Here is a 25,040-nt window from a genome sequence, read left to right on the forward strand (position 1 = left end):
CCCTAGGTTTTATGAGTCAAACACATACTTTAAACCCTCTTCTCATTACTTACAAGTACAGCATACCATTATATCATCTAATGATTGCATAATTCCGAAAAAATATGTTTTTTATAGCAAGTGAGTGGAAGCAACCCTGCCGGCAACCCGGTATTTCTGACACCTTGAATGTTTTGGTTTGAAATCGCAAGGATAAATCGGATTGAGGATGACGTGGGAAGTGGCGGGTGTGTAAAATTATGGTGTTTTGTGTTCCATAGGGTAATAAAAGTCCTGTGTTTTAGTGCTTTTTAATGCCCTTAAAGGCAGACCAGAAACCTAACTTTTCGTGATGTGAAAAGCATCGGTATATCAGCGGCCGGAAAGAGTTGGAACCGGTGGGGAGCATTGTTGAAGACTGACTTTAGAGGATGATGAATAGACTTCTTTAGTTTGTTTTGTGTGAGTTGCAGCATTATTTGAATTAAGGGTACTAATGGGGTACTCACTGCTTCTTTCTCTTGAGCCCACTCTAGAATCTACATTTCATATTTAGATCTGTAAGTAAATTGATGGTCTGAGTTTCTCTGGAATACTCAATTAGAGAATGTTCCTGAAACTACAGTCAAACTGCACGTAATGTTGTGAACAACTTCAATGACAGTTCTCCAGCAGCGCTCCCATTTTATTTACAACAATCTAATGCCTACGATATTGTGCGGAAGGTGTGCCGAAGGTATGTTGAAGGTGTACCGATGGATGTGCCCAAGCTGTGCCGAATATAATTTCGGTACAATGTGCTGAGTGACTTACCCCTTGGACACGTGCCTCTTGTGTGCGACACATAAATGAAATATGAACAATTTTTTCAGTAATGTGCCAGGTACATACTTAATATGTGTACACATAAAAGCCATGTGTAACCACTCATACTATTCATTTGACACATACATTTCATGTGTACTTCTGAGTGGATTTTGTTTATGTGTGGTTACATGAAAACTTGCATGAAATTTCACATGGAAATTCGTCAATAAAAATGTGTGAAATTTTTTGAGTATAGGCAAGCCACCGACAAACCGACATGAATGACCATAGCAAAAACCATAAAATTTCTGACCAAAGCACACTATTGACATCTGGCCTCGCATCTGGCTCCGTGTTAACGGGAAATATTTAGCTAAGCCATGAACCAGCATGCAAAAGTTATGAATTGGTTCGTGTATGCACAGCAAAAAAAATGTAATATCGATCAATGTAATTCAAGCTGATGTATGAAATAATGATGTAATAGCAAAAAGCAGATACAATATTACATCAATGGATGTAATTTTGTTCGCAAAATCGATGTACATCGTACAACGTTATATTACACAACCGATGGATTGACCTGGTTGCAGCAGTTTGGATGTATTCAACAACTTTTTTTTCTGTGCGATCTTATCTGGACAAATAATTTTTATCTAGATCAAAAAATACCATGGTCTTGACAGTTCGGATCACTGCACATTAAAATCGGCCGTTTACGATTTTCGGCGAGGGGGACGACTCTATCTACGATGCAGAAAAGATTGTGTTTTGCTGTGGCTAGCTGCACGCACGCTGAGTAGATAGAAGGAAGATTTATGTCGATTTTGAAGATTTCCTGCAAAAAGATGATGAGCGATGCAAGTAGATGCGACAAATGAAAGATGATTTTTCGAAGATTGATTCGCTAGTGTGAGATTTTTTGAGCATCTAGAATTGAGATTTAGATGTGTCGCCTCGATTTTCGGGCAGAAGTCAGAATTAAGTGTCATGTCCATGGGGAACGACACTTTAGGATTATCCCCTGGATTATCCCATTTTTACCCAAATCACTCCTTAAATTTTCAACGCGCACAAAATTTCAATCCATCCTGTCTATTCTTTCTATTCTTAATTTATCTTTTCTGCATGCACCTATGCACACAAATTGTCAAGCAAGCCGTGCAGTTTTCAGGTCGACCGCGAAGCACTCTGCCACACTCACTGTCAGTTTTCAACGATCTCGATAATAAACATGGTGTTAAAAAATTTAATTTGCATCTAGATTTGCATTGATTCGTTCAAGGTGGCGATTGTCCTGGCGGAGCTGGTGGAAATTATCAAAGTTAAAACGTGAAGTAATGAAGGAAACCACCACGTACATCAGCTGATCGTGCGGTTAAAAATCGGCAAAATGCGAGCTATGCTGGGGGCCAAGGATGAAGTGATTTCTCGATTGGATTCCCGGGAGAGGTTACATTAAAATAGATGACGGATCAGTCATCTATAATCGGTCGTGGGCGCCAATACATCAAGCGCGTCATAGAGAAGACGGCAACACACATCCACTTCCCGGACTCAAACCACCAGCCTCATCTGACAATGAAACCCCCTACGTCAAGCAGGTGGAAAAGGAATTCAAGTTCCACTCGCCCCAAGTTGTATTCGTTGCTGGTGTGCGGTCAAGGTCTCGGAGATGGAAGAGCTAATGGTGAAGGATGTCACCCACCGGGTGATGGAGTTTCTGTGCGAGAATAAAAAAAAAAAAAACGGAACAAATAAGTATAATACATAACATAAAAAACAAAAAGAAAAGAAAAATATTGTATACAAAGTACATAAATAATAAATATGTATTATGTAGATCAGATGATTGAAGGAAAGTATAAGAAGTTTAATAAGTAAAAGAAAGGGTTCGATTTGTAGGGTCGTCATCTTTATGATATTAAACAAAATATGTACAGTCTTTATCAAATTTAAAATAACAAAATAAAATAACTAAGTTATATCGAAGACAACAAATCAAGAAGACTGGCAACTCTTTCATTTTCACATACAAACGCTATGAGACCGGTACAATCGCGTCATCTGCCGCTCAAAGGTAAATGCTTCGAACGAATTTGATAGCAAAGATTACATCCTCAGAAGAAGGGTTTGTGTATTTGCTCATTTTTCTATGCGTTGCTTCCACCTTCACTCAAGTGCAGCGCTGCTGCATCTGTCGCTTGGATTCTGGCAAAGTTGCCAGTCTTCTTGATTTGTTGTCTTGGGTTATATATAGGAAAAATTCTATATCCTCACTGCTGAGTAAGCATGACATATCGGCCGAAGATACACAGCAAAAAAAAAGTAATATCGATGAACGTAATTCAAGCTGATGTATGAAATAATAATGTAATAACTAAAAGCAGATACAATATTACATCAATGGATGTAATATTGTTCGCAAAATCGATATACATCGTACAATGTGATATTACACAACCGATGGATTGACCTGGTTGCAGCAGTTTCGATGTAATATTCAACAACTTTTTTTGCTGTGTAGACGACGTAGTTGATAAGTGCATGAGCGTTGATTTCTAAACCCCAATACAAGGTTAGAGCTCACTTCTGCAAATCAAGGATGCCAGCTGGTAGAGGAAACATTCCTCTATCTGTCGGTGTCATGTTTACAAAAACAATTTCGCCCTTTTTAAATGTTGGCAGCGATTTTATCACCCTAATGAAAAAAAGTAAACTTTTACTGGGTGACCGGGTTGACCTAATCGACGTCACCCGTTAGTGAGCAAACGTCAGTTCCACACGTGTTTTTGTTTACCGCAAATCTCGCGTTTGTTCACGCCGTTCAGTTTTTTCGGAGGTCTTTTTTCGCAGCATAAAATTTAAATTTGTTTAAATTTCGCCAAGATAATCGTTCAGAAAGTAGTGCAGCAAGTGCAAATCTCCACAATCGTGATGGACGAGGAGGATCCGAACGTGCTTCCCGGGTTTTCCGTTGAAGATGTCGACCTGGACTACGACGACGATGAGGGATCGAAAAAAGGCAAGAAAAAGAAGGGCGGAGGATTCCAGGCCATGGGCCTCAGCATGCCGATCCTGAAGGGAATCCTCAAGATGGGCTACAAAATTCCGACTCCGATCCAGCGTAAAGCTATTCCTATGATTCTGGAGGGTCGCGACGTGGTCGCTATGGCCAAAACCGGTTCTGGTAAGACCGGCTGCTTTCTGATTCCGTTGTTTGAAAAGCTAAAGCAGCGGGAGATCAGGTCCGGCGCGAGGGCATTGATTTTGACCCCGACCAGAGAGTTGGCGATTCAGACGTTCAAGTTTATCAAACAGTTGGGAAAGTTTTCCGATTTGAAGACGATTCTGGTGCTGGGAGGTGACTCGATGGATTCACAGTTTGCGGCGATTCACACGCTGCCGGACATCATTGTGGCCACACCGGGACGATTTTTGCATCTGTGCGTGGAGATGGACTTGAAGCTATCGTCGATGCAGTATTGCGTGTTCGATGAAGCGGATCGGCTGTTCGAGATGGGTTTCGGAGAACAGCTGACGGAGACGTTGCACAGATTGCCGGAAGCGAGGCAAATGGTACTGTTCAGTGCAACGCTGCCAAAGTTGATGGTAGAATTTGCCAAAGCGGGCCTGAGCGATCCCACGCTGATCCGGTTGGATGTGGAATCGAAAATTCCGGAAGCGCTGGATCTGAAGTTCATCTACTGCAGGCCAGACGAGCGGTATGCCACTTTGTTGGTTCTGCTTCGGGAGGTGATTCCGAAGAATGCCCAAATCGTAATTTTTGCCGGCACGCAACACCATGTGGAGTTGATTTCTTTGGTAAGGGAAGAATTGTTGAACGGGGATTTCGGATTGATTCTAGCTTTTCTTTTGCAGATTTTAACAAGAACGGGAATTTCCAACACGTTCGTTTTCTCCAGTCTGGATGCTTCGGCTCGTAAGATCAACACGGCCAAGTTTACGATGAAGAAGGTGAATATTCTGGTGGTGACGGACATTGCTGCTCGTGGTTTGGACATTCCATCGTTGGACTATGTGGTAAACTTGCACTTTCCTGGCAAGCCGAAGCTGTTCATTCATCGAGTTGGTCGCTGTGCTCGAGCAGGGAGAAGCGGAACTGCTTACAACATCTTTTCCAACGATGATATCGCTCATATGATTGAGTTGCATATGTTCCTGAGTCGGTCGATGAACCTTAGCGATGCTGGATGTCTTGGAATTGCTCCCCCAGATCTGGTTGAAGCGGACCACCAGCTGGTGTTAGAGTACGTGAAGCACATTGATCTGGCTACGGCGTTCCGGGTCAGTAACAACGCCTACAAGCAGTACATTGCGACCCGGCCGGCCGCATCGGCGAGTGCCAACAAGAAAGCCAAGCAATTCAAGATCGGTGAGCTGCAAGTGCTGGAAGATTTCGCAAAGGCCATGGAGAAGGAGAATGAAGACAAGACGGTTGACAAGCAAAAGAAGAAACAGAAAAATGTCGACGCTAAGGTAAGGGTTGAAGCACAGACAAACAGACGTTACGTCTGTTTGTCTGTGGTTGAAGTTAATAATGAGAGCGATTTACTTATGGTTTTGGAACATTGTAGAAGAAGAAACCGACCGTGAACACAGATGAATTCCGAAGTAGCTTCCTGGCGCAAATGAAGAACTATCGGCCGCATTCAACCATTTTCGAACTGAACCCGAAGAACAACTCGAAACAGTTGGTGGTAATGGCCGACAAGCGAGACAAGGATTCTATCAAGATTGAAAACCACAAGCAAAAGCAGTTGGAACTAGAGCTAGAGGAACAGAAGAAGGCTACAACCGAGGAACAGGACAGCGAACTAGATGGCCCCAAGAAGAAGAAACATAAACCAAACAAGGACGATGAGAACTATATCTCCTACAAGTCTAAGGATCACGTCGAAGAGGATGGCTACGCAATCAACAGTTTCGCCAAGGAAGCCAATACAGCTGAACTGTCGGTCATAGGAGACACGGCTCAGGATCAACGGTCCCACCAGCGATTGCAAAAGTGGGACCGCAAAAAGAAGAAGATGGTCAACGTGGTGAACCCCAAGGCAGGTAAAATCCGAACAGAACACGGAGTTTGGATTGCTGCTTCGTACAAAACCGGCCGGTATGACAAGTGGAAGGACCGCACCAAGGTTGATGATCAGATGACCCGAGAACACCAGGATAGCGATGCCAGCGACGGAGAGGAAGCCGTGTCTGTCCAGAAAAATAGCTATCCGCACACGCACTGGGGTCGGCACAACGCCAAGCTGGATCAGAAAAAGATGCGCGATTTGGGTCTGAAGTCGGCGGATCAAATCGTGAAACAAAGGATGCAGAAAGAGGCCAAACTGGCCAAAGAGAAGACCGCCCGGTTGCGTAACGTGTCGAAGAAGAAGAAGGCGCTCAGTAAGAAGATGGCCAAGTCCAAGGGCAAAAAATAAAGGTACGTAGGACGGTAGATTTTGGTGGTTAATAATATGTTCTATTTGAAACACAATGCGCAAGAATTGTACTTGATCCGAACATGTCATGATTCGGTTCGAGCAGGAAGCGTTTGTCCGTGAGAAAAAATCCACCCTTGATATTTAAGCTCATACCAGAGGTCGTCTAACAATGTACAGATCGAGGTACAGGTAGAATCGTAAATTGCTACAGATTCATCGACATCGACATCGCTTATACGAAGGAAATACATCGCACTATGTTTATGTTTTATTATTGTTCATTCGGCTCAATCGAATTAACGTTACAGAGCCGAGGATTCTTGGTCACTATACAATACATCTTAAAAATACAGTCAAAAGGTACAACGCAATAAACACTTTATCTTCCACTATCCAAAAAGTCTCGTCCATCAGAACTGGAGTAGCTTTCAGTGGTTTCATCCCAATTGGGTTCTTCAAGGGTATTGAGATAAATGCATATTCGTAATCTGCATTAAAAATGGAACCCATCATCAATTTTGGTACACTGGAACTATTTTAAATAAGTACGATTACATTTGCAAAAATCACCTTATTAGAGCCCCTCGGTGTCACTTTGTACGGGAGCGAGCTGTCAGTTTAGTGTCAAACAGTGAAGTTAATATTTTGCTTTAAATTTTGATTTTGAAAAAACGAGATGAAGTGTGGGTTCGAAAAAATATCGCTGTGCTCAGAAAACGAAGCTTTTTCAGATGATATATAACTGATATTTCAAATACCTGCATAATGCTGGATATTTTGGAACTTCTTGTGGTTGACTAGAAGTTATTCTGCAGTTTTTTTTACTGTTCATGTATCTAAGATATCCTTGCACGAAAGTCAGATTTTGTAAACAAAACGTTGTAAGCCTTTTCCTCGTAAACCGAAAGCCGCCCACGCAAATTAATGGCAAAGTTTTCCCTATCCGATGATTCTGTTGTTCTCTAGGTATTTTGGCACTTCTTCTGGTTTGTTTAGTAATTATTCTGGAGATCTCTAATTATTCTGTAGATCAAATCATGCTTACAACTTCGTGAAACATTCATTACCATCCAACAGAGGCCGTGGAAGCAAATCCTGTGGAGGAATCGGGATTTACGTGTTGAAAGGTCTGACGGCAACCCCAGTACTCAAATCTACATACGATCCAGACGTGTTTCTAGCGCAAAGGTTCGAGTATCTCGTCGTTAAGGTAAAAATCAACGATCTCAACATTGGAATCGTCACCATCTACAATCCCTCCGTTTCGAACCCGCATTTTGCACGAGAGTACGAGAAGCTCCTTTTCGATGTCCAGGATTTCGCCTTCGACCGAATCTTCGTTGCCGGAGACTTTAACATCAACGTCACTGCTCAACAGTCATCAGGAAATCTGAGATCGCTCATCCGTATTCACGATGCCTTCCACCTTACCATCCTACCAACACCACCCACAAGAATAGCAGAAAGAAGTTCAACGACAATCGATCTACTCATCACAGACAGTCCTGAATCTATACGTACAGCTAAGACAAAATCCTCGAGCCTCTCAGATCATGAGATCATCTTCTTGATCTCTGACGTTAAAGTTAGAAAAGCAGCACCTCAGCGTATTATGGTCAGAAATTTCCGTAATGTTGATGTTGTTGCACTTCAGGCAGACTTCCAAACAATGGACTTCAGAGAGGCACTCAACACCGACGACGTTAACACTAAAGCACAGACAATAACAACCAAACTGCAAAACCTAATGGACAGACATGCTCCTGAACGTGAAATTGTTGTAAAAGATGCACGTACGCCATGGATTACAACAGAAATTGAAAGGGCGATTGCCGTGAGAGACCTAGCACACGCACTCTACACGTGAAATCCCAACAGGAGAAGGAACGACAATCAGTGGAACGACTTCGTACGAAAACGCAGTAAGGCAGCATCGTTGATCTCAGCAGCAAAGAAGCGATACGGGGAAACACATTTTGCACACAACCTCCCTGCAAAAAAGCTTTGGAGCAACCTCCGGTGTGAGGGTGTGCATAACAACGCCAAGAAGAACGTTGCCGCTGAACATGCTGATCCTGATGAGATGAACCGTTTCTAGTGCGAGGGACATCGACTGCTTGTGACTGACAATAGAGCAGAAGTTGAACCGGCACACCGTACTGCTACGGACCGTGGTGGGATGCAGTTCGAATTCCGAAGGACTACAGCCAACGAAGTGTCACGCAAGATTATGGAAGTTCAAACCAATGCTGCAGATTCAGATGGAATCCCTATCTCATTCGTTAAGATGTTGGTCCCGTTTGTACTGCCTGTACTGGTTCACCTGTACAATGCGGTGATTGATGCCAGATCGTTCCCTGCCGTCTGGAAAAAAGGTCTCATCACGCCCATACCAAAGGTAACAAATCCGACTGAACCTAAACACTTTCGGCCAATTAGTGTTCTCCCTGCCATCTCCAAGATTCTCGAGAAGATCCTGCTCGACCAAATTGTTGGGCACGTGGAAGCGGACGATCGCAGGTTGCTTGCATTGAACCAATCAGGATACAGAAAGGGCCATAGCACAACAACAGCTTTGGCAAAAGTGACGCACGATATTTATGACCATTTCGACAACGAGCAGTGTACAGTTATGGTCCTGGTTGACTTCTCGTTAGCCTTCAACTGTGTTGATCATCGCAAATTACAGAGAAAACTTCGAGAGGAATTTTCTTTCACCGACAATGCATGCGACCTTATCTTTTCTTTCCTCGATCATCGCACCCAGGCGGTACGGATAGGAAATGTGATGTCCTCACAGAGATCAGTGATAGATGGTACACCCCAGGGCTCGTGCTTGAGCGCTTTGCTATTTAGCCTCTACATCAATAGCCTTCCCCGTGGACTGAGATACAGTTACCAGCTCTACGCTGATGACCTACAGATCTACATTTCTGGTGCCATCCAAAACGTAGACCAACTCGTCGAAGCCATAAACAACGATCTGGAAAGCATAGAGCGATGGGCCAGGCAGAACTCTCTTTTCCCCAACCCGAAGAAGACGCAAGCAATTATTTTTTGCAAAGAAGGAGCGGTAGCACCAACCACTAACATCGTTTTCTGCGGAGAACACATTATTTTGTCTGACAACGTAGTGAATCTTGGTCTAAGGATGGATCGCAACCTGAAGTGGAATGGACATGTGAACGACATAACGGCCAAAGTTTTTGAAACGTTGCGGACACTCCGAAGATTCGCTCCAGTTTTGTCAGTTCAAACCCGAATAAAGCTGGTGCAAGCAGTGGTCGTGCCGTTTTTCACCTACTGTGACTTCACTTACTATCCTGGACTGTCATCAGCGCTCTGTGATCAACTAAACCGTTGTTTCAAGGCAGCAGTTCGCTTTGTCTATGGCCTCAGACGCAGAGACTGCTGTAAGGAACTCTATTTTGGGACACGACCTGGACACAAATTACCGGAATAGAATCAGCTGTTTTATTCGCCAAGGGTACGCAGGAATTTTCCCACCTTATCTGCAGCAACACCTGAGAAGAGGACAGCTTGAGCGGGCCCGCTGCTTTGCGATTCCCCATCACACCACATCGAAGAAGAAGAGTGTGATGATCGCAGGTTCAATCATCTGGAACCAGCTCCCTCTAGCAACAAGACGACAGACAACGATCAGCGCATTCAAGACAGTGCTCTCAACAGGATCTCAAACCTAGTTTAAGAATTACATACCTACTAAGAAAGCTACTTCCACTAATGACTTATTGTTCTCCTTTAGTTAAAAATCAAATGTTGTGTTTTCCTTGACCTGAGCAATGGTGTAACCGACAGGCTAACGTTACGATAATAAATTACAATTACAATTACAAAATAATTGTTGTGGCTTAAACCGTAGGGCACGCAACGCAGTCCCTGCCGCAGAGTGATCAACTGGAGTATAGTTCGTTCTTTACAACAACACGACAGACGGTGCACTGACAAGAAGACAGAAGATAGAAAGCAAAACAAAAAAAAGGAACAATCATTTCACAATCGTTACAACGTGGTGGCCAAATTTATAAAGCAAATTTAATTAATTCTACCTTAATTGAGAAAATTGCTTTGTTTAAATCTTAAATATTATTAAAATTATTGCTAATCTAGTGAGTTCATGACCTGACCTATACGAGGGAATCAAGGCGGTTGGACTATACGAACATAGCAGAAAAAAAATTCAACTTGATACAAGTGCATTAATAGGGTGCCCATTAGAGAGATGCAAAATTTAAAATTTTCGCTCCACAATACTTAAACGATTCCAAATCGGATTATGACTAACCTCTCAAAATTTGAACCCATTTGGTGAGAAACAGAGATGGCACAAACCATTTGAAGTTTGTATGGGAATTACTGTGGTAAAACCAAGATTTTTGTTCATGTCTATCTAATAATTCACCATATCGGTCTGTATCAAAAACTGTCAACTGTACTTGTAGGAAATTTTCCCAGCTAGAACTTTGCTGAAGACCACTTTTTGATTAAATGCAAGGATCGAAAGCTATCAATGGTTCAATGCGTTGATGTCTTATGATCATGCTCAATCAACTGCTCAACAGGCAACAGTGGTGTTTCTGGGGTGTTGAATAGGACACAAAAATCATGGCTACTATGTCACACTGCAAAATACAGTGTTGCCTACACTGAACCAATATGACATATTCCTGTTATGTGGAAATCTTATAAATTTGCGCTATAAGATAATCCATTGAAAATTATATGATTGAAAATGTGCCAGGTAAATTCTATATGAATATCTGATACATTTACAATGCTGATAATTTGGTAACTTATATATGATCGTCGTATGATAAATGAAAATCGATCAAATTATAATAATTAACTGAAATGGATTTGAAACCCATAAGCATAAGCTACACTTTTCACCACAATATAATATATGTGTCATAAATCAATCGAAGTAAAGTTTGTGTGAAAATCACATGAAATTTACTTCTTCTTTTGACACATATATTTAATCGATTTCTAAAAATAAATCGAAAAATAAACATCAGGCAGTGGGAGCTTTCACAGTTGTGCCTTTTTTATTGTAGCTGATTTGGGATTCGATCAAGGACTGTTGAGGTGTGATGCTTTCGGTGTCTGCGCTCGATTTCACTGGGCCACGACTGACTTCAAGATTGAGCTCGTTCACATAGCTTGAAGTAAGAACAGTTCTCCCGACATGGAATGCAGTGCAACGTTATGCTCGTTTTGCTAGAGTGAAGACAAAAAGCACTGACAAATTTATGTTCCGTTTCGGTGGTGTGGTTTGTTCAAATCTTTCTTAATGCACCTGTGTGCAATAAATCAACGACTAAATTATATAAGTTGATGTAACTGGTTCATGAAGTTCGAGTACTAGGGCTGGAATCTGAATTAGCCGTGTGGAAGGCTTACAATTAGAATCATAGCAAAGTAAATATTGCAGTAGAATCATTTTTTTTTTTCAATCTCAATACATTCTTTTCAAACAAAGATTATTCAATACAGTATCATTGTTGTTAGTAGTATTTAGTTCAACTAATCATTTTAATGAGTGTACGATAACATCGTTGAAAATTGTTTCAATAATTTATAAAGAACAATCATGTAAGATGTATTTTATTGGGAGCGATATTCAGCCCAGAAAAACATGCAAAAACAAACGTTTGCTGTTGGCTTTCTTGAAAGGCATATCTATATGACTATTAAATGATTGGGATGGATCTGTTTACAATCTTTAAACCTCAAAAATCAAAGGAAGCTATTCCAATGAGATATACATGTTTTCCTATACTGCAAAGTTAAATGACAGTCCAATAGTTTCTTCATGTCTGTTTACACGCGACATATCAACAAACGTCAAAAATCATTAAAAGCAACTCCAATAAAATATACATCATTATCTTATAAGATATACATTTTAGTGAGCAATATTCATCATGAAAACAGGTATGTTTTACTGGATTTTCTCATAGTGCAAACTTATATGATTTTCCATTAGTTTCTAGATGTCTGTTCCCACCCATGACATATCAACAGTTTTTCACCATGAAATATATCAGACAATATTCATATACTTATTACCTATCGCTAACCACGTTCGAAGCAAAGTATTATCAAGTACTAAGTATGTGAAATTACGATAGAAATCATTCCATATCGCAGTCATAGTTTTTAAGTGATAATCCAATGGAATCTATCAATCATCACATAGAATGAATAAATCTGCTGACATTGCTATGTTATAAGATGGATCCAATAAACGGTACATGTCGATTTGTTTCAGTGTACAGAGCAGCTGCTTGATCATGTGATCATAAGTTTACCAATCTCTTAAATAAATAATAACTTTTTCCTGTCTCGTTTTACATAGAAACGATCTTCAGCAAAGTTGTAGCTGAGAAAATTTTCTATAAGAATAGCTATCGAACTGTTTCGCATCTTAATATGGAAAAAGACTAGAAGACAATGAACAAAAAGTTGAGATTTCCCATAGAAATTTACATGTAAACTTCAAATAGCTTGTGCGAAGTCTGTTTCTAACCAAATGAGTTGTAACTTTGGGAGGCTAATCAGGATCCGATTTGAAACCATTTAAGCACTGTGGAGCGAAAATTTCAAATTTTGCATCACTCTAGTGCCCATCCGCACGAGGAAGAGATTTTGCCGATTAAGAAACTAAATTCTTTGATCAGCACACAAACAAAACGTTTGATCCAAAGAATTGTTTCGCGATAAATCCCAACAATAATATTGCAGGAAAGTTGGTTGATCTGGACTTATTCCATAAACCTCCAATTGAGGCATTTGACCTGCATAATGTCCTCTTGATATTTTGGCTATTCTTTCGATTGATTAGTATTTATACTGAAGATCTCTAATTGTTCGTTGACAAATCATGCCTCTAAGATATTCTTATAAGCATATAAGTGCTATAAGCATTAACTTCTTCAGAGGATAATCGCCCATCGTTTCAAACATGTTCTGCACTCTCATTGGTGAAAAAATGACAGCACAGTGAACAAAAAATAATTACAAAGTTGTGAATCAAGTAATTAATACCACTCTGATTTTGGTGTGATTTAGATAAAAAAAAAGTGCAAAATTATAACAGGGACAGCTTAATCACAAAAACACCTTGCATACTTCATCGAACAAGCATTTAACCGAGCATTTAACGGTAAATTTCAAAAGTATCGTAGTTGGTAGTACCGCCACCTGTGGTGCGCATAGTCAATTCCCTTGCGTTTGACGTTTACCTACTACCGCCATCTGTTCAGCGTACAACCCACCACAGTGTACTCAACAGATGGCGGTAATGTTTTAGCGACGATGTTTTACAGTGAGAAATATTCAATATGTTATGTCTGTTTGTCTGTGACTAAACTGTTGTAGTGCAAATCCGGGGAAAATACACACACTTAAATTTTTTCGCCGAGATTCCAGCAGCCGAGTAATTCTGCAACTTATTTTGCTGAGATTTAGCAAAAGCAATTGTTTTGCCAAGACTCAGCTCACAAATAACATTTAGCTGAGGTATCAGCTATCAAACAGATATTTTGCAGAGATATCAGCAAAAGTAAATGCCGAGGTAATCGGCTGTTGGAGATTTTACCGAGCTAGATTAAGTGTGCATATCAACTCATTTTAACAGATCTAATTTCATACATTTGTTAGGTTAGGTTATTAGAGGAAAATAATAAACAACTTTATTTATGTCAACGCAACGCAACAAATCGTATGAGAGTAGCCCTTAACCAAAGATATTTAATTAACAAGATATCCCACTAATCAATTCCTCGAACAAGGCTATGGATACAACACCCCTATGTGATCGCAGTGCCATCTGGTGAGAGCACATTGAAACTGTTGGGAGTCTTCTGCAAAGTTCACCACCAGGGCTCAATAAATGACAGGTGTCAGTATGACATATGCCAGCGCGGACGTTGATGATCAGCCGAGGGAAGAGGATGATCGATTTCATCATCATTATATTCACGGCGAATGAGAACGACCCAAATTTGAGTTTAGTTCACTCATAATCGCCAAAAGTGCAGCAACTCAGCGATGAGTAAATTTGCCTCATGTTTTCCCAGGTTTTTCCAGGGAAAAATTCCTGAATTTTAGAAAAGTAAAGATTGGATTCACACAGTCTATTGGTACTACTCCGAGACTGAATAAAATTTTCGTCAATTTCCTCATTTTCCGGCAGATTTTTTAGGTTTTCCACAGGAAATAAAATTCCGATTGACGTGAAAACATAGGTGGTTTTCGTCCACCCTATTTTTCACGTAACGTTTACCGGAATTGCACGTAGCCGATCAAAATTCAGCTTCAATTATCTACGTGATTAGTCAGGTAAATACTCGGGTAAATAAGACCTGATTTCCACGTACCACGTTTACGTGAAATCGGGGTGAAAACTACTGGATACCTGGTAAGTTTTACGTGACATTCCGTTTTGTTTAAAATACTTTTCATGTAATTTGTTTAATTAGTCGGGGCCTCATAGCCTAGTCAGTAAAGGCACGGTATTACCAAGCCGGAGGCGGCGGGTTCGATTCCCGGTCCGGTCGAGGGAATCTTTCGGGTTGGAATTAATGTAGATAGGACCTATTGAAAAGTGACGCGAGATTTGTTTTCCGTACTGAGCTCCAATGCTACAGATGCCAGGGAGGCAGCTCCCACACCTGGACCCTACCAATCGACCCATCAACTCAACCGGGGACCAACGGCTTCACTTCCCGAAGGAAGGCCTGATCAGAGATGTTATGCCTTAGAACATGCCGATGGCACCGACGGAGATTGAACCCAGGCCTGCTGGGGTGAGAGGTAATCACGCTAACCATCGGCGCCGATATCTTTCAAGGTGATATCACGGCGAATGAGATCGACCCGAATTTGAGTTTAGTTATCTCAGAAATAAGAAATAAAGTGCAGGAACTCAGCGATGAGCAAATTTGCCTCATGTTTTCCCAGGTTTTTCCAAGATTTTCCAGGGAAAAATTCCCGAATTTGAGAAAAGTAAAGATTGGATTCAATCAGTCTCTTGGCACTACTCCGAGACTGAATAAAATTTTCATCACTTTTCTCATTTTCTGGCAGATTTTTTAGGTTTTCCACAGGAAACCATGAGACAAATTTAATCATCGCTGAGTTCCTGCACTTTTGGCGATTATGAGTGAACTAAACACAAATTTGGGTCGTTCTCATTGGCCATGTACGCAAAAGGAAAAGAGACAGTGTTGCTACTTGATAGCAAACTACTCATAATGGGAGGAGTCTTTGTAGTTTTTAAACCACTTGGTTGCACATCATTCTGCTTTAACCTGAAAAGATATAAAAGAGTGCTGCTGTATGGCATTAGCTCATGCGTCCGACGAGTTCCTGTGAGGGGTAAGTTTATTGCCATTGATTCCCACACCCAAATCTTAATTCGCCTGAGAAATGTTCGTAGACGCCAGTTTCAGAGGACTGGAGATCTAGCAAGGAAACGTGAAATGGCCAATCTGAACAAGGAGATTGCTTTCAGAATGGTCTCACTCCGGAACGAAAGTTTCGGGCGGCTTGTCCAGAATCTGGACGACCGCTCCAGACCATTCTGGAAAGTTGCCAAGGTCTTAAAGACGCACCCTAAACCCATTCCACCACTCAAAGATGAAAATAATGACGATCGGCTCATAATCACCCCTCAGGAGAAAGTAAATGCGGTTGGTGAGCATATTGCCAAATCGCACTTGCTTGGCTCCAACATCCAAAGTCCGCTCGAAGTTCAGGTTGAGCAATGCGTACTCAACCTTGATTCCTCCCCTTGTGCCATCCCTCCGGAGGATAGAATCACAGTGGAACAGATTTGCTCAGCGCTGAAATGCACCAAAAACATGAAGGCCCCCGGGTTTGACGGAATATTCAACCTAGTGTTGAAAACTCTCAGAATGAAGGTTCACTCTCTGCTGGCTGCTGTCTTCAACAGATGCTTGGAACTGCACTACTTTCCAAGTATCTGGAAGACAGCGAAAATCATACCTATCCGCAAACCCGGGAAGGACCCAACGCTAGCTTCAAGCTACAGGTCAACCAGCCTCCTTTCAGCGCTGAGCAAATTGTTCGAGAAACTCATTCTCAATCGTTTGCTCAAGTTTGTCGAGGAAAATAACATTCTCCTTCCGGAACAGTTTGGGTTCAGGAAGGGGCACTCCACCAATCACCAGCTAGTGCGGGTGATGAATAACATCCGAAGTAACAAAGCTGTATCCAAGTCCACAGCCATGGCCTTGTTAGACGTTGAGAAAGCGTTTGATAATGTCTGGCACAATGGGCTTGTATACAAGCTCTGTAACTTCAACTTTCCATTACATCTGGTTAAAATCACCCGTAACTACCTCCAGCAAAGGTCGTTTAAGGTATCGTTGAATGGTTGTCTTTCAGACACGTTTTCCATCCCAGCAGGAGTCCCGCAAGGCAGTCTGCTGGGCCCCTTGCTTTACAGCATTTACACTTCCGACATTCCTCCCCTCGGAGACGGTTGCGTGTTCTTTCTGTTCGCAGATGATACCGCAATAGCCGTCAAAGGAAGGATGCCTCGCGAAATAACGAACAAACTTCAACGATGCCTTAACGCCTTTGCTGATTATGCCACCACGTGGAAAATCAAAATCAATGCTTCCAAAACACAAGCGATCATGTTCCTCCATCGGCAATCGCCCAAACTGAAACCGGCTCCATCTTGTACTGCAATCATGGATGGCACAAGGGTTGAGTGGTCTGCCGAAGTAACCTATCTCGGGATGTTGTTGGATGAAAAGCTCCTCTTCCGTGCGCATGTAGAGAAAACTGTAGTTAAGTGTTCTGCCTTGGTTAGGTGTCTGTATCCGCTGATTTGCAGCATATCCCGCCTCTCAAGGGTGAACAAACTGGCTGTCTACAAACAAATAATAGCACCTGCGATCCTCTACGCAGCTCCGGTGTGGGAATCATGTGCACAGGCTCACAGGAAAAAAATCCAGGTCGCTCAGAATAGAGTGCTGAGGATGGCACTTGATCGTCCCTTCGACACTAGAATAACAAATTTACACGAAGAGGCAGGCATTGCCAAAATAGATTACAGAATTAACGAAATTAAGACTAAATTTACACAAAAATGTAATTTATCAGAACATGCTTTGATAAGCAATTTGTATATAGTAGGTTAGGTGTATATAGTAGTTGTAGGTTAGTTGTAGTTGTAAATAGTAGTTATAAGTAGACTCCTTTTTCCAATTCAAATCAAACCAATCCCACCAAGGTGGTCATACTTTAAAATAGGTCTGATATGACTAGGAACAGTAATTAATAATAATTGAAATTTCAAAGGAACTAAAGTTGAAAAGACGCATCTGTGTCACTTGAAAAAATTCATACATGTAAACCACACAAACACAAGAAATAAAGATCATTTAAAGTCAAATGGCATTAGCTCATTTTCGCTTCGTACGGCGTGGTGAACAGCAATAGCAGCAGTAGGAAGCACACCTAACAAGCAACAATTGACTGGTCGTGACAAAGGAGGAAAAGGTCTGATAAACGAGGCGCCAAGCGTCATCGCAAAGTTCTTCGAGATAACCGCCATCGGTCGTCTGGCTCGCCGTGGTGGTGTCAAACGTATCTCCGGTCTGATCTACGAGGTGTGCTCAAGGTGTTCCTGGAAAATGAGGTCCGTGATGCTGTCACCTACACTAAACACGCCAAGCGTAAGTGACCATGGATGTCCTCTTCAATAAAACGGCCCTTTTCAGGGCCATCAAGCTTACATCAGTATAGAGTTGGAATAGAATTTATCTGTGCTTGTTTGTCCATATTCAGAACCACAAGCCCCCAACGACCACATAAAATGCTATCCAGAGTTTTAATTTTGTAACCAAACTTGGAAGCAGGGGTGCAAGTGATTTTGATTGATTCTCTTAATCAAATTTCTCTTTGAAAAATATTACTACAAATTTGGTACGCCTACAATTCAAAAACGGAATGCTCTTCACATTTATTCCGTCCACTAGCGGTCCTACGTCAAGCTTCCGTTCGTGCCCCTAGGCACAGAACCTTCTAATTTTTAAATATCGTTTTGTAGCATTTTAATAGTAGTATAACGTGATATATCAACCTCAGTTTGTTTACACTTGCGACATTCGCCCTTATTCCAGCTCTATCTAGACATGTCGATTTAAAAAATCGATTAATCGGAATGAGAAACCGGTTCAACGAAAATCGGATCCAGATCGCCTATTATTAATATCATAAACACAAACAAACCGATTGGCCTTTGTTATGTTTCTTTCACGCACACTTCTGAAATCACGTTCATGGATTGTATAAATTGTTTTAGGGAGCATGCATTAAGTACGTCACGTGATATTTTGGTAAAATCACTCTTCCCCCTCCCTTTTCGTTACGTTTTTCTTAACCTACTACTTTGCTTGTCACACATTTGTAAACCCCCCTCACCCTTAGAACGTGACGTACTTAATGAATGCTCCCTTAACGGAAAGAAAATGGTCGATTTTTTGTTTAAAATACTGATTACCCTCTCGCCCCTCTCATTACTTTTGAATCACTAACACTCGCGCGTATAGCTATAGGATAAGGCAACTACTTTGCATGAGGTCGCGTCCATTTCTAACGTTCTCATTCTCATCGCCAGTGAAGTGCTATTCTCATTCGTTGGACAATAATTTGATTTGATAAAAGGTACAACCGGCAGGGTATCGTTAGCTAAATAGATTACAATTGCAGTTGTCTGTAATAATTAATTAATTCAACAATGCCGCGCCGTGTTCGTACCGCACCAAAGCGATATGTCCCCGACGGGGATACAGGCAAACCAAAACCGCAGCTGCGAGTTACAAACTCGGAAACGACAAAATCCCAATCGGAGTCACTGGAACTTGACGATGGCCACCAAATCAGGGGCCGGTCGGTCGCGTCATCCCCTATACCTCACGTGCTACGGGAAATTCATCAGCTGCAGTCCACAACAAAGCTTCAGATACCAAAGCTGTCATTTTCCCGACTCATCCGTGAAGTGCTGCTGCAGTACACGGGCTATGGCAAGGACTATCGCATAACGGCCGAGTGCCTGGAATGCCTACAGGAAGCGGCCGAGATCTACATAGTGCAGCTTTTTGAGGATAGCAACCGATGCTGCGCGCATCGCGATCGAGTGATACTGCACCCTAAGGATATGAAGCTAGCTCTTTTTCTGCGGGAGAAATGGCGATAAATGGATGGAATATATATTTTTTTTTCTATTGTGTATAGTTTTCTTTGTGTTGTGACTTTATTGAGATAAACAAAACAAAATTGTAGTAAAATAACTAATGCGTTGTAATAAAGCAACTAGAGAGAGTTTCAAGACATTTTCAATCAAAGAATAAATTTAAAAAAAAAAACCCGTCCATTCTGCGCGTGCGATTCTCCCAGTAATGCAAAGCCTCATATGTATCGCGTTATGTTGTCTGGTCTATTTCCGCACTGTGTCGGATGGCAGTGCCTCGTCGCCATTATGACTGACCAGGAAGCCACAACCGGCGGCGACTCACGGGTCAAATTCCTGGTGAACAGTGAACTCCTCTCGGACATCTCATTCGTCGTGGGCCAGAAAGGTACTGTAATCTACGGGCATCGATTCCCGCTGGCCGCTGCCAGTGATATCTTCTATGGAATGTTCACCGGTAAGCTGGCACCATCGAGTGCCAGTGGGGACCCTATCGCCGTGCCTGACATCGAACCGGATACGTTTTTGGAAATGCTCAAGTTTATCTACTACGATAATCCCACGGTCAGGGAGGACAATTTGGTGGAACTATACTACGCCGCCGTGAAGTACAATCTGAGTGGACTGAAGAATCGGTGTCAGCAGTTTGTTGGTCGGGAAGAGCCGTCTGTGATGAAGATCTTTACGAGCAATGTGAAGCATGGCTTTGAAGAGCTGAATGCGGCTTGTCTACAGACCATTTGTGCCAATCCGTTGGTGATGTTTCGAAGTTCGGATTTTCTGGAACTGCCGCTGGAATTGGTGGAAAAGATTGCCAGTCAGAGCAAACTTCGGTGCAATGACGATCAACTGTTGGATGCCCTGAGGAGATGGAGTATGCATCTGGAAGGTGCAACCCATCAACATGAAGCACTCAAAAAGCTGACGGAAATCGTTGAGCTGCAGCAAGAACTCAACCGGGATTATCAGTGTAGAAAGTGGCTGTTCTTTGGACCGATTTGTTACACGGTGGATCCCTGCAAGGGGACGTTTCATATGACAGCACTGAAGCAAATCGATCTATACGGAGTAGGGATGTACATTGGCTGCCACGAGAACGAAATGCCTGTATCAGTTTCCGTCGGGGTCGTTAGTGGAGACAAGATGATACGACGATGGCAAGCCAATGTTCCGATTCGGGAGGACATCTACGTGTACGACTGCATGTTCGAGAGGGTTTCGCTTCTCGCTAATTCAAAAGTGACAATAGTCTGTGATGGGCCGAGAAAGACGGATGGACCTCTGAAGAAATTTACCTTCTGGAACAGGGGTTTCACGTGGACTGGGGACACCTCAGTTATGAAGCTGGAAGACGACCGAAACTACGAACACACAGCTATCGCATACATTCTCTATCAAACGAAACATTAGAACTAATTTGTGTGTACTTTATTGATAATTTTGAAATAAAAACGCCAAAACATTCCTTACGATCTACCCTTTTCTTCTTGACCCCACGCAGTCCTTGCACTTTCCAGCAGCAAATCACAGGTTCTTCTGAGCAGTGGATCTCCGGCCATGGTTTCCTTTAGCGCTACACAAAGCCTTTGAATGGTTTCCTCATCGAGTGAACTGGCCTTCAAAGTATTGACAATCGTTGCACTGTCAATCGGTTCCGCCATGAAATACAACGTCTCCAGAATCTCCCCTAGCGCCGTCTGTATATCAAACTCGCAGTCATTTTCGTCATTCTCCTCGTCCATCGGTTGCTCTACCTGCTGTACTGAGTTCTGAACGCTCTCTTGCTCCTTGGACAAAACGGTATAGGCGTTCACCATAGTCAGGAACGTTCCGGAGTGGAAGTGATACACAATCGCACTGTAGATACTGTTGATGCAAACGAATATCCTGACGTGTGTCTTGGAAAGTGGTAAAAGACTACCCTCGGTACTCAGCGGAACCAGTACCCGATACACGCAGTACACGATTCTGTCGATTTGGTTCTCGTACAACTCGTTGGCATTGATTATGAAGTTCTCGTGAATTTCCAAAAACTTCTGCATCGTCTTCAGATCTTTGTTTGTCAGAAACTCCTCCTCAAACTGATTGTCAGCCGGCCTTTCCGGGTAGATCTGTTTGAATCCTTCCATCAAACCTTCAATCAGACAAGTTTTGGCGAACATTCTGTAGAAATCGTTCAACTGGGCGTAATCGACCTCCGCCTCCGTGAAACGATTCACCATCGCATGAACCGCCTCCAGTGTATGCTCAATTAACTCTCTGTTCGTCGTACTGCCCAGTATGAATGCCAACTTCTCGGTCATGTCTTCGACCTCGCGAATCACCTTAAACCAACAGTACTGCTCGTCATCCGATCGATCCAGAATGGTCGTAAAAATCCTCATCAACTGTACCAGAATCAACGTGTCGCTCGATTCCAGAAACCCGCACAAACTCAACAGCAGCGACTTGTTTTCGTACAGAAACTTGTGCGTCTCTTCAACGCAGCACATGTTGCCAATAATCCCGAACAGAATCTCCACCAATCGGTTGTCCTGCTGGGAAGCCTCCGCCATGCTCACAAATAGCTCAATCACGTCGTGCTTCAGCAGGAACAGCACCACATCCTGCTCGATTGTCATATCCCACAAACTGCACAGGTCCTTCTCAAAGTCCTCATCCTCCGCCAAGCTACCCTCCAGTTGCGGAAGTTTCAGGATCGTCGTCAGCACAAACCGCTCGCTGTACATCGTTTCACCGATCCTGTCACCTTTCAACTTCTCCAACATCTCGGTGCCAGTTTCCTGTTCCAGATCGGTCGATTGAACTGCTGAGGTCACTGTAGGCTCATCCGTTTCAGCCCGATTCGATGTTTCCGGGCTTTCCATAACTGATTTGCAGGCAAAGTAATATTTTAAACGTTTGTTTTATGCCTTAACTTAAGGTTTATTACAGCTGTACGTTCTAAACAGAAAGCGATGGGATGGATGGGTCGTCGAAATTTTCAAGTAATACACCAAACAAAATTGATACGGAACGCCGATGCGTTTGTAAACAAAATTTAATTAAACATGAAGCTGTCAGATCATGTTGATACAGGTGCGTTGCAAATTCGATCGGTCACTAGCGAAAAGTGCAAGGACTTTTCGGCGAGCTTTTTAGACACGGTAAAAAAAAACATACACTGAATAAAATTGTTATGGTTATTTTGCTTAACGACGTGTTCGGGGTACCATCCAAACCATTTGTGGAATAGTCCTATTATTTGGATTATCATGCGGTTGTGGTTTTTTTTATTGGGGAGTCTTCTTACCACAAACGAAGTGACAGACGACTTACTGGCGAAGAAATCCATTAAAATAATGTGGTTCACTGTAATAGAATTTTCTTGGAAGCTTGTGCCATCATCCACCAGATGGGTTAGTTTTTTTTGTTTTGATTTGAACAAAGTTGATTTTGTGTACAGTGATTCTTTGACAGTGTGCAAAGAGTGCATGTCATTTTGTCATTTTTTTATGCATTTCAGTTTTGAGTAGAGTGAAAGAGATAGAACCAAAACATTCTAGTACATTTGGTGAAAATGCTAGTTCAATCTAGTAGTAGTGTTGCCATGTGGTACAATCCAGTAGTAATGGTGTTGCCATGTGGTACACTGAAAAATTGCAATAGCAGGTTAGTCACCAAAGTTTTCGAGCCGCTCCGTCTGTCACTTCGTTTGTGATCACTACTACACACAAAGAACAAAAATTGTTGCTATAAAAATAATGCATAATCAAATTAAAAGTTTCCCAAAATTCGTAGTTTCAACTATGAAAGTTTTCAAAATTAAACTTATATTTTAGATTTAAAAATGTTTCTTTCACTTTCGACTTGTAATTTTAAAAGTGATTTTTTTTAAATAAAAGTTGTAAAACTGTCAAAATACCTCTTCATTGCGTAGTTTTTGACAGTACTGGACCTCCGTTTCCCGCTAAATTTGACATGGGAAATAAAAAATAAAACAAAACCAGCTGTGAGAACTTGCAGGAGTAGCAGCAGTGTATTCTATTTTTTCATATATTTCACCCGCCGGCACGATAGTTTCCCTTCTTTACGATACGAATAATAATATGGAGGCACCCGCGGGGACACTACCGAGTGGAAGGATACTCCAGTTGCCGGATTTGGAGGTAAGTTGATGAAATTTTTGAAGACTTTCGATCTTGCTTCCGATTTGACTAATTGATGTGTTTTGATCTTCAGCAGCCTCGTCAGACTTGCCGGAAAGGAAAGCTACTCCCATCAACCATCACCATTAAGCAGGAACTTTTCTTCAAGCACGTTCCCACACCGAGCCCATCAGGAAGTAATTATTCAGATATCAACTGTACCATTAGTGTAAAATGCTTCCAATGGAAGATTCCATAATGCAGTGGCCTTTCAGTGATGATTGAAAATTTTAATAAACTAAAATGAATTAAATTAAATATGTATGTGTTTCATTTTTCTAAAGCAATAAATAATATTTGAGATGAAAACGTACACCATTGCGATAAAAATGCCCATCTTTTAAATTAAAACCTTTAATGAGTATATTTAAAAACCATAGGCTATTAGATTGACAGTTCTACAATTCGATTTGAAAATTTCAACTTTTAAAATTAAAGAATGAGCTACTTTTGAATTGACAGTTGGCCGACTTTTGTTTTGAATGCAAAAGACTTTCTACCAAAAAGAACCAACGCAAACTTTTAATTCTATCAATGGTTTTTTTTTTAATTTTATTAACGATAATTTTTTGTGTGTACTGGATTGTACCACATGGCAACACTCCTACTGGATTGTACTAGCATTTCCACCAAATGTATTAGAAAGTTTTGGTTCTATCTCTTTCACTCTACTCTAAACTGAAATGCATAACAAAAATGACAAAATGAGACACTCTTTGCACCACAAACGAAGTGACAGACGGAGCGGCTCGAAAACTTTGGTGACTAACCTGCTATTGCAATTTTTCAGTGTACCACATGGCAACACCACTACTACTGGATTGTACCACATGGCAACACTACTAATAGATTGAACTAGCATTTTCACCAACTGTACTAGAATGTTTTGGTTCTATCTCTTTCACTCTACTCAAAACTGAAATGCATAAAAAAATGACAAAATGATACGCACTTTTTGCACACTGTCAAATAATCATTGTACACAAAATCAACTTTGTTCAAATCAAAACAAAAAAAACTAACCCATCTGGTGGATGATGGCATAAGCTTCCAAGAAAATTCTATTACAGTGAACCACATTATTTAAATGGATTTCTTCGCCAGTTAGTCGTCTGTCACTTCGTTTGTGCTTTGCACACTGTCAAAGATCATATTGCACACAAAACCAACTATGTTCAAATCAAAACAAAAAAACTATCCCATCTGGTGGATGATGGCAAAAGTTTCTAAGAAAATTCTATTACAGCGAACCACATTATTTTAATTGATTTCTTCGCCAGTTAGTCGTCTGTCACTTCGTTTGTGCTAGTACCCCGAATACAACGTATAGTTCGTCTAATTTTACATTGCAAATGC

General features: G+C 41.6%; 4 protein-coding genes across 4 annotated transcripts; 3 read left to right on the forward strand and 1 right to left on the reverse strand.

The window, feature by feature from the left end:
• Positions 1-3,605: 3,605 nt before the first annotated feature.
• LOC135713662 (ATP-dependent RNA helicase DDX54) lies at positions 3,606-6,295 on the forward strand. Its single transcript, XM_065236826.1, has 3 exons — positions 3,606-4,611; positions 4,669-5,286; positions 5,385-6,295. Exons 1-3 carry the CDS (start codon positions 3,724-3,726, stop codon positions 6,237-6,239), a joined length of 2,361 nt encoding a protein of 786 aa, XP_065092898.1. The 5' UTR covers positions 3,606-3,723; the 3' UTR covers positions 6,240-6,295.
• Positions 6,296-19,044: 12,749 nt separating this feature from the next.
• On the forward strand, positions 19,045-19,503 carry LOC135713797 (histone H3-5-like). The gene has a single exon (XM_065237029.1). The coding sequence runs from the start codon at positions 19,045-19,047 to the stop codon at positions 19,501-19,503; it is 459 nt and encodes a 152-aa protein (XP_065093101.1).
• Position 19,504: 1 nt separating this feature from the next.
• On the forward strand, positions 19,505-20,950 carry LOC135713674 (uncharacterized). Its single transcript, XM_065236839.1, has one exon. It carries the CDS (start codon positions 19,720-19,722, stop codon positions 20,905-20,907), a length of 1,188 nt encoding a protein of 395 aa, XP_065092911.1. The 5' UTR covers positions 19,505-19,719; the 3' UTR covers positions 20,908-20,950.
• Positions 20,929-22,451, reverse strand: LOC135713673 (uncharacterized). Its single transcript, XM_065236837.1, has one exon. The coding sequence runs from the start codon at positions 22,362-22,364 to the stop codon at positions 20,964-20,966; it is 1,401 nt and encodes a 466-aa protein (XP_065092909.1). The 5' UTR covers positions 22,365-22,451; the 3' UTR covers positions 20,929-20,963.
• Between the last annotated feature and the right edge of the window lie 2,589 nt (positions 22,452-25,040).

Source organism: Ochlerotatus camptorhynchus, unplaced genomic scaffold (assembly GCF_037179485.1).
Source record: "Ochlerotatus camptorhynchus isolate MF236.1 unplaced genomic scaffold, CSIRO-AGI_Acam_v1.1 ptg000577l, whole genome shotgun sequence".
NCBI classification, from domain to species: domain Eukaryota; kingdom Metazoa; phylum Arthropoda; class Insecta; order Diptera; family Culicidae; genus Ochlerotatus; species Ochlerotatus camptorhynchus.

Excerpts from the sequence above, each read along its gene's own strand:
- LOC135713662 (XM_065236826.1), top strand. The coding sequence starts at position 3,724 with ATGGACGAGGAGGATCCGAACGTGCTTCCCGGGTTTTCCGTTGAAGAT. Across the intron at positions 4,612-4,668 it reads ATGTGGAGTTGATTTCTTTG|ATTTTAACAAGAACGGGAAT; the intron begins GTAAGGGAAGAA and ends TTTCTTTTGCAG. Across the intron at positions 5,287-5,384 it reads AGAAAAATGTCGACGCTAAG|AAGAAGAAACCGACCGTGAA; the intron begins GTAAGGGTTGAA and ends GGAACATTGTAG.
- LOC135713797 (XM_065237029.1), top strand. The coding sequence starts at position 19,045 with ATGCCGCGCCGTGTTCGTACCGCACCAAAGCGATATGTCCCCGACGGG.
- LOC135713674 (XM_065236839.1), top strand. The coding sequence starts at position 19,720 with ATGTATCGCGTTATGTTGTCTGGTCTATTTCCGCACTGTGTCGGATGG.
- LOC135713673 (XM_065236837.1), bottom strand. The coding sequence starts at position 22,364 with ATGGAAAGCCCGGAAACATCGAATCGGGCTGAAACGGATGAGCCTACA.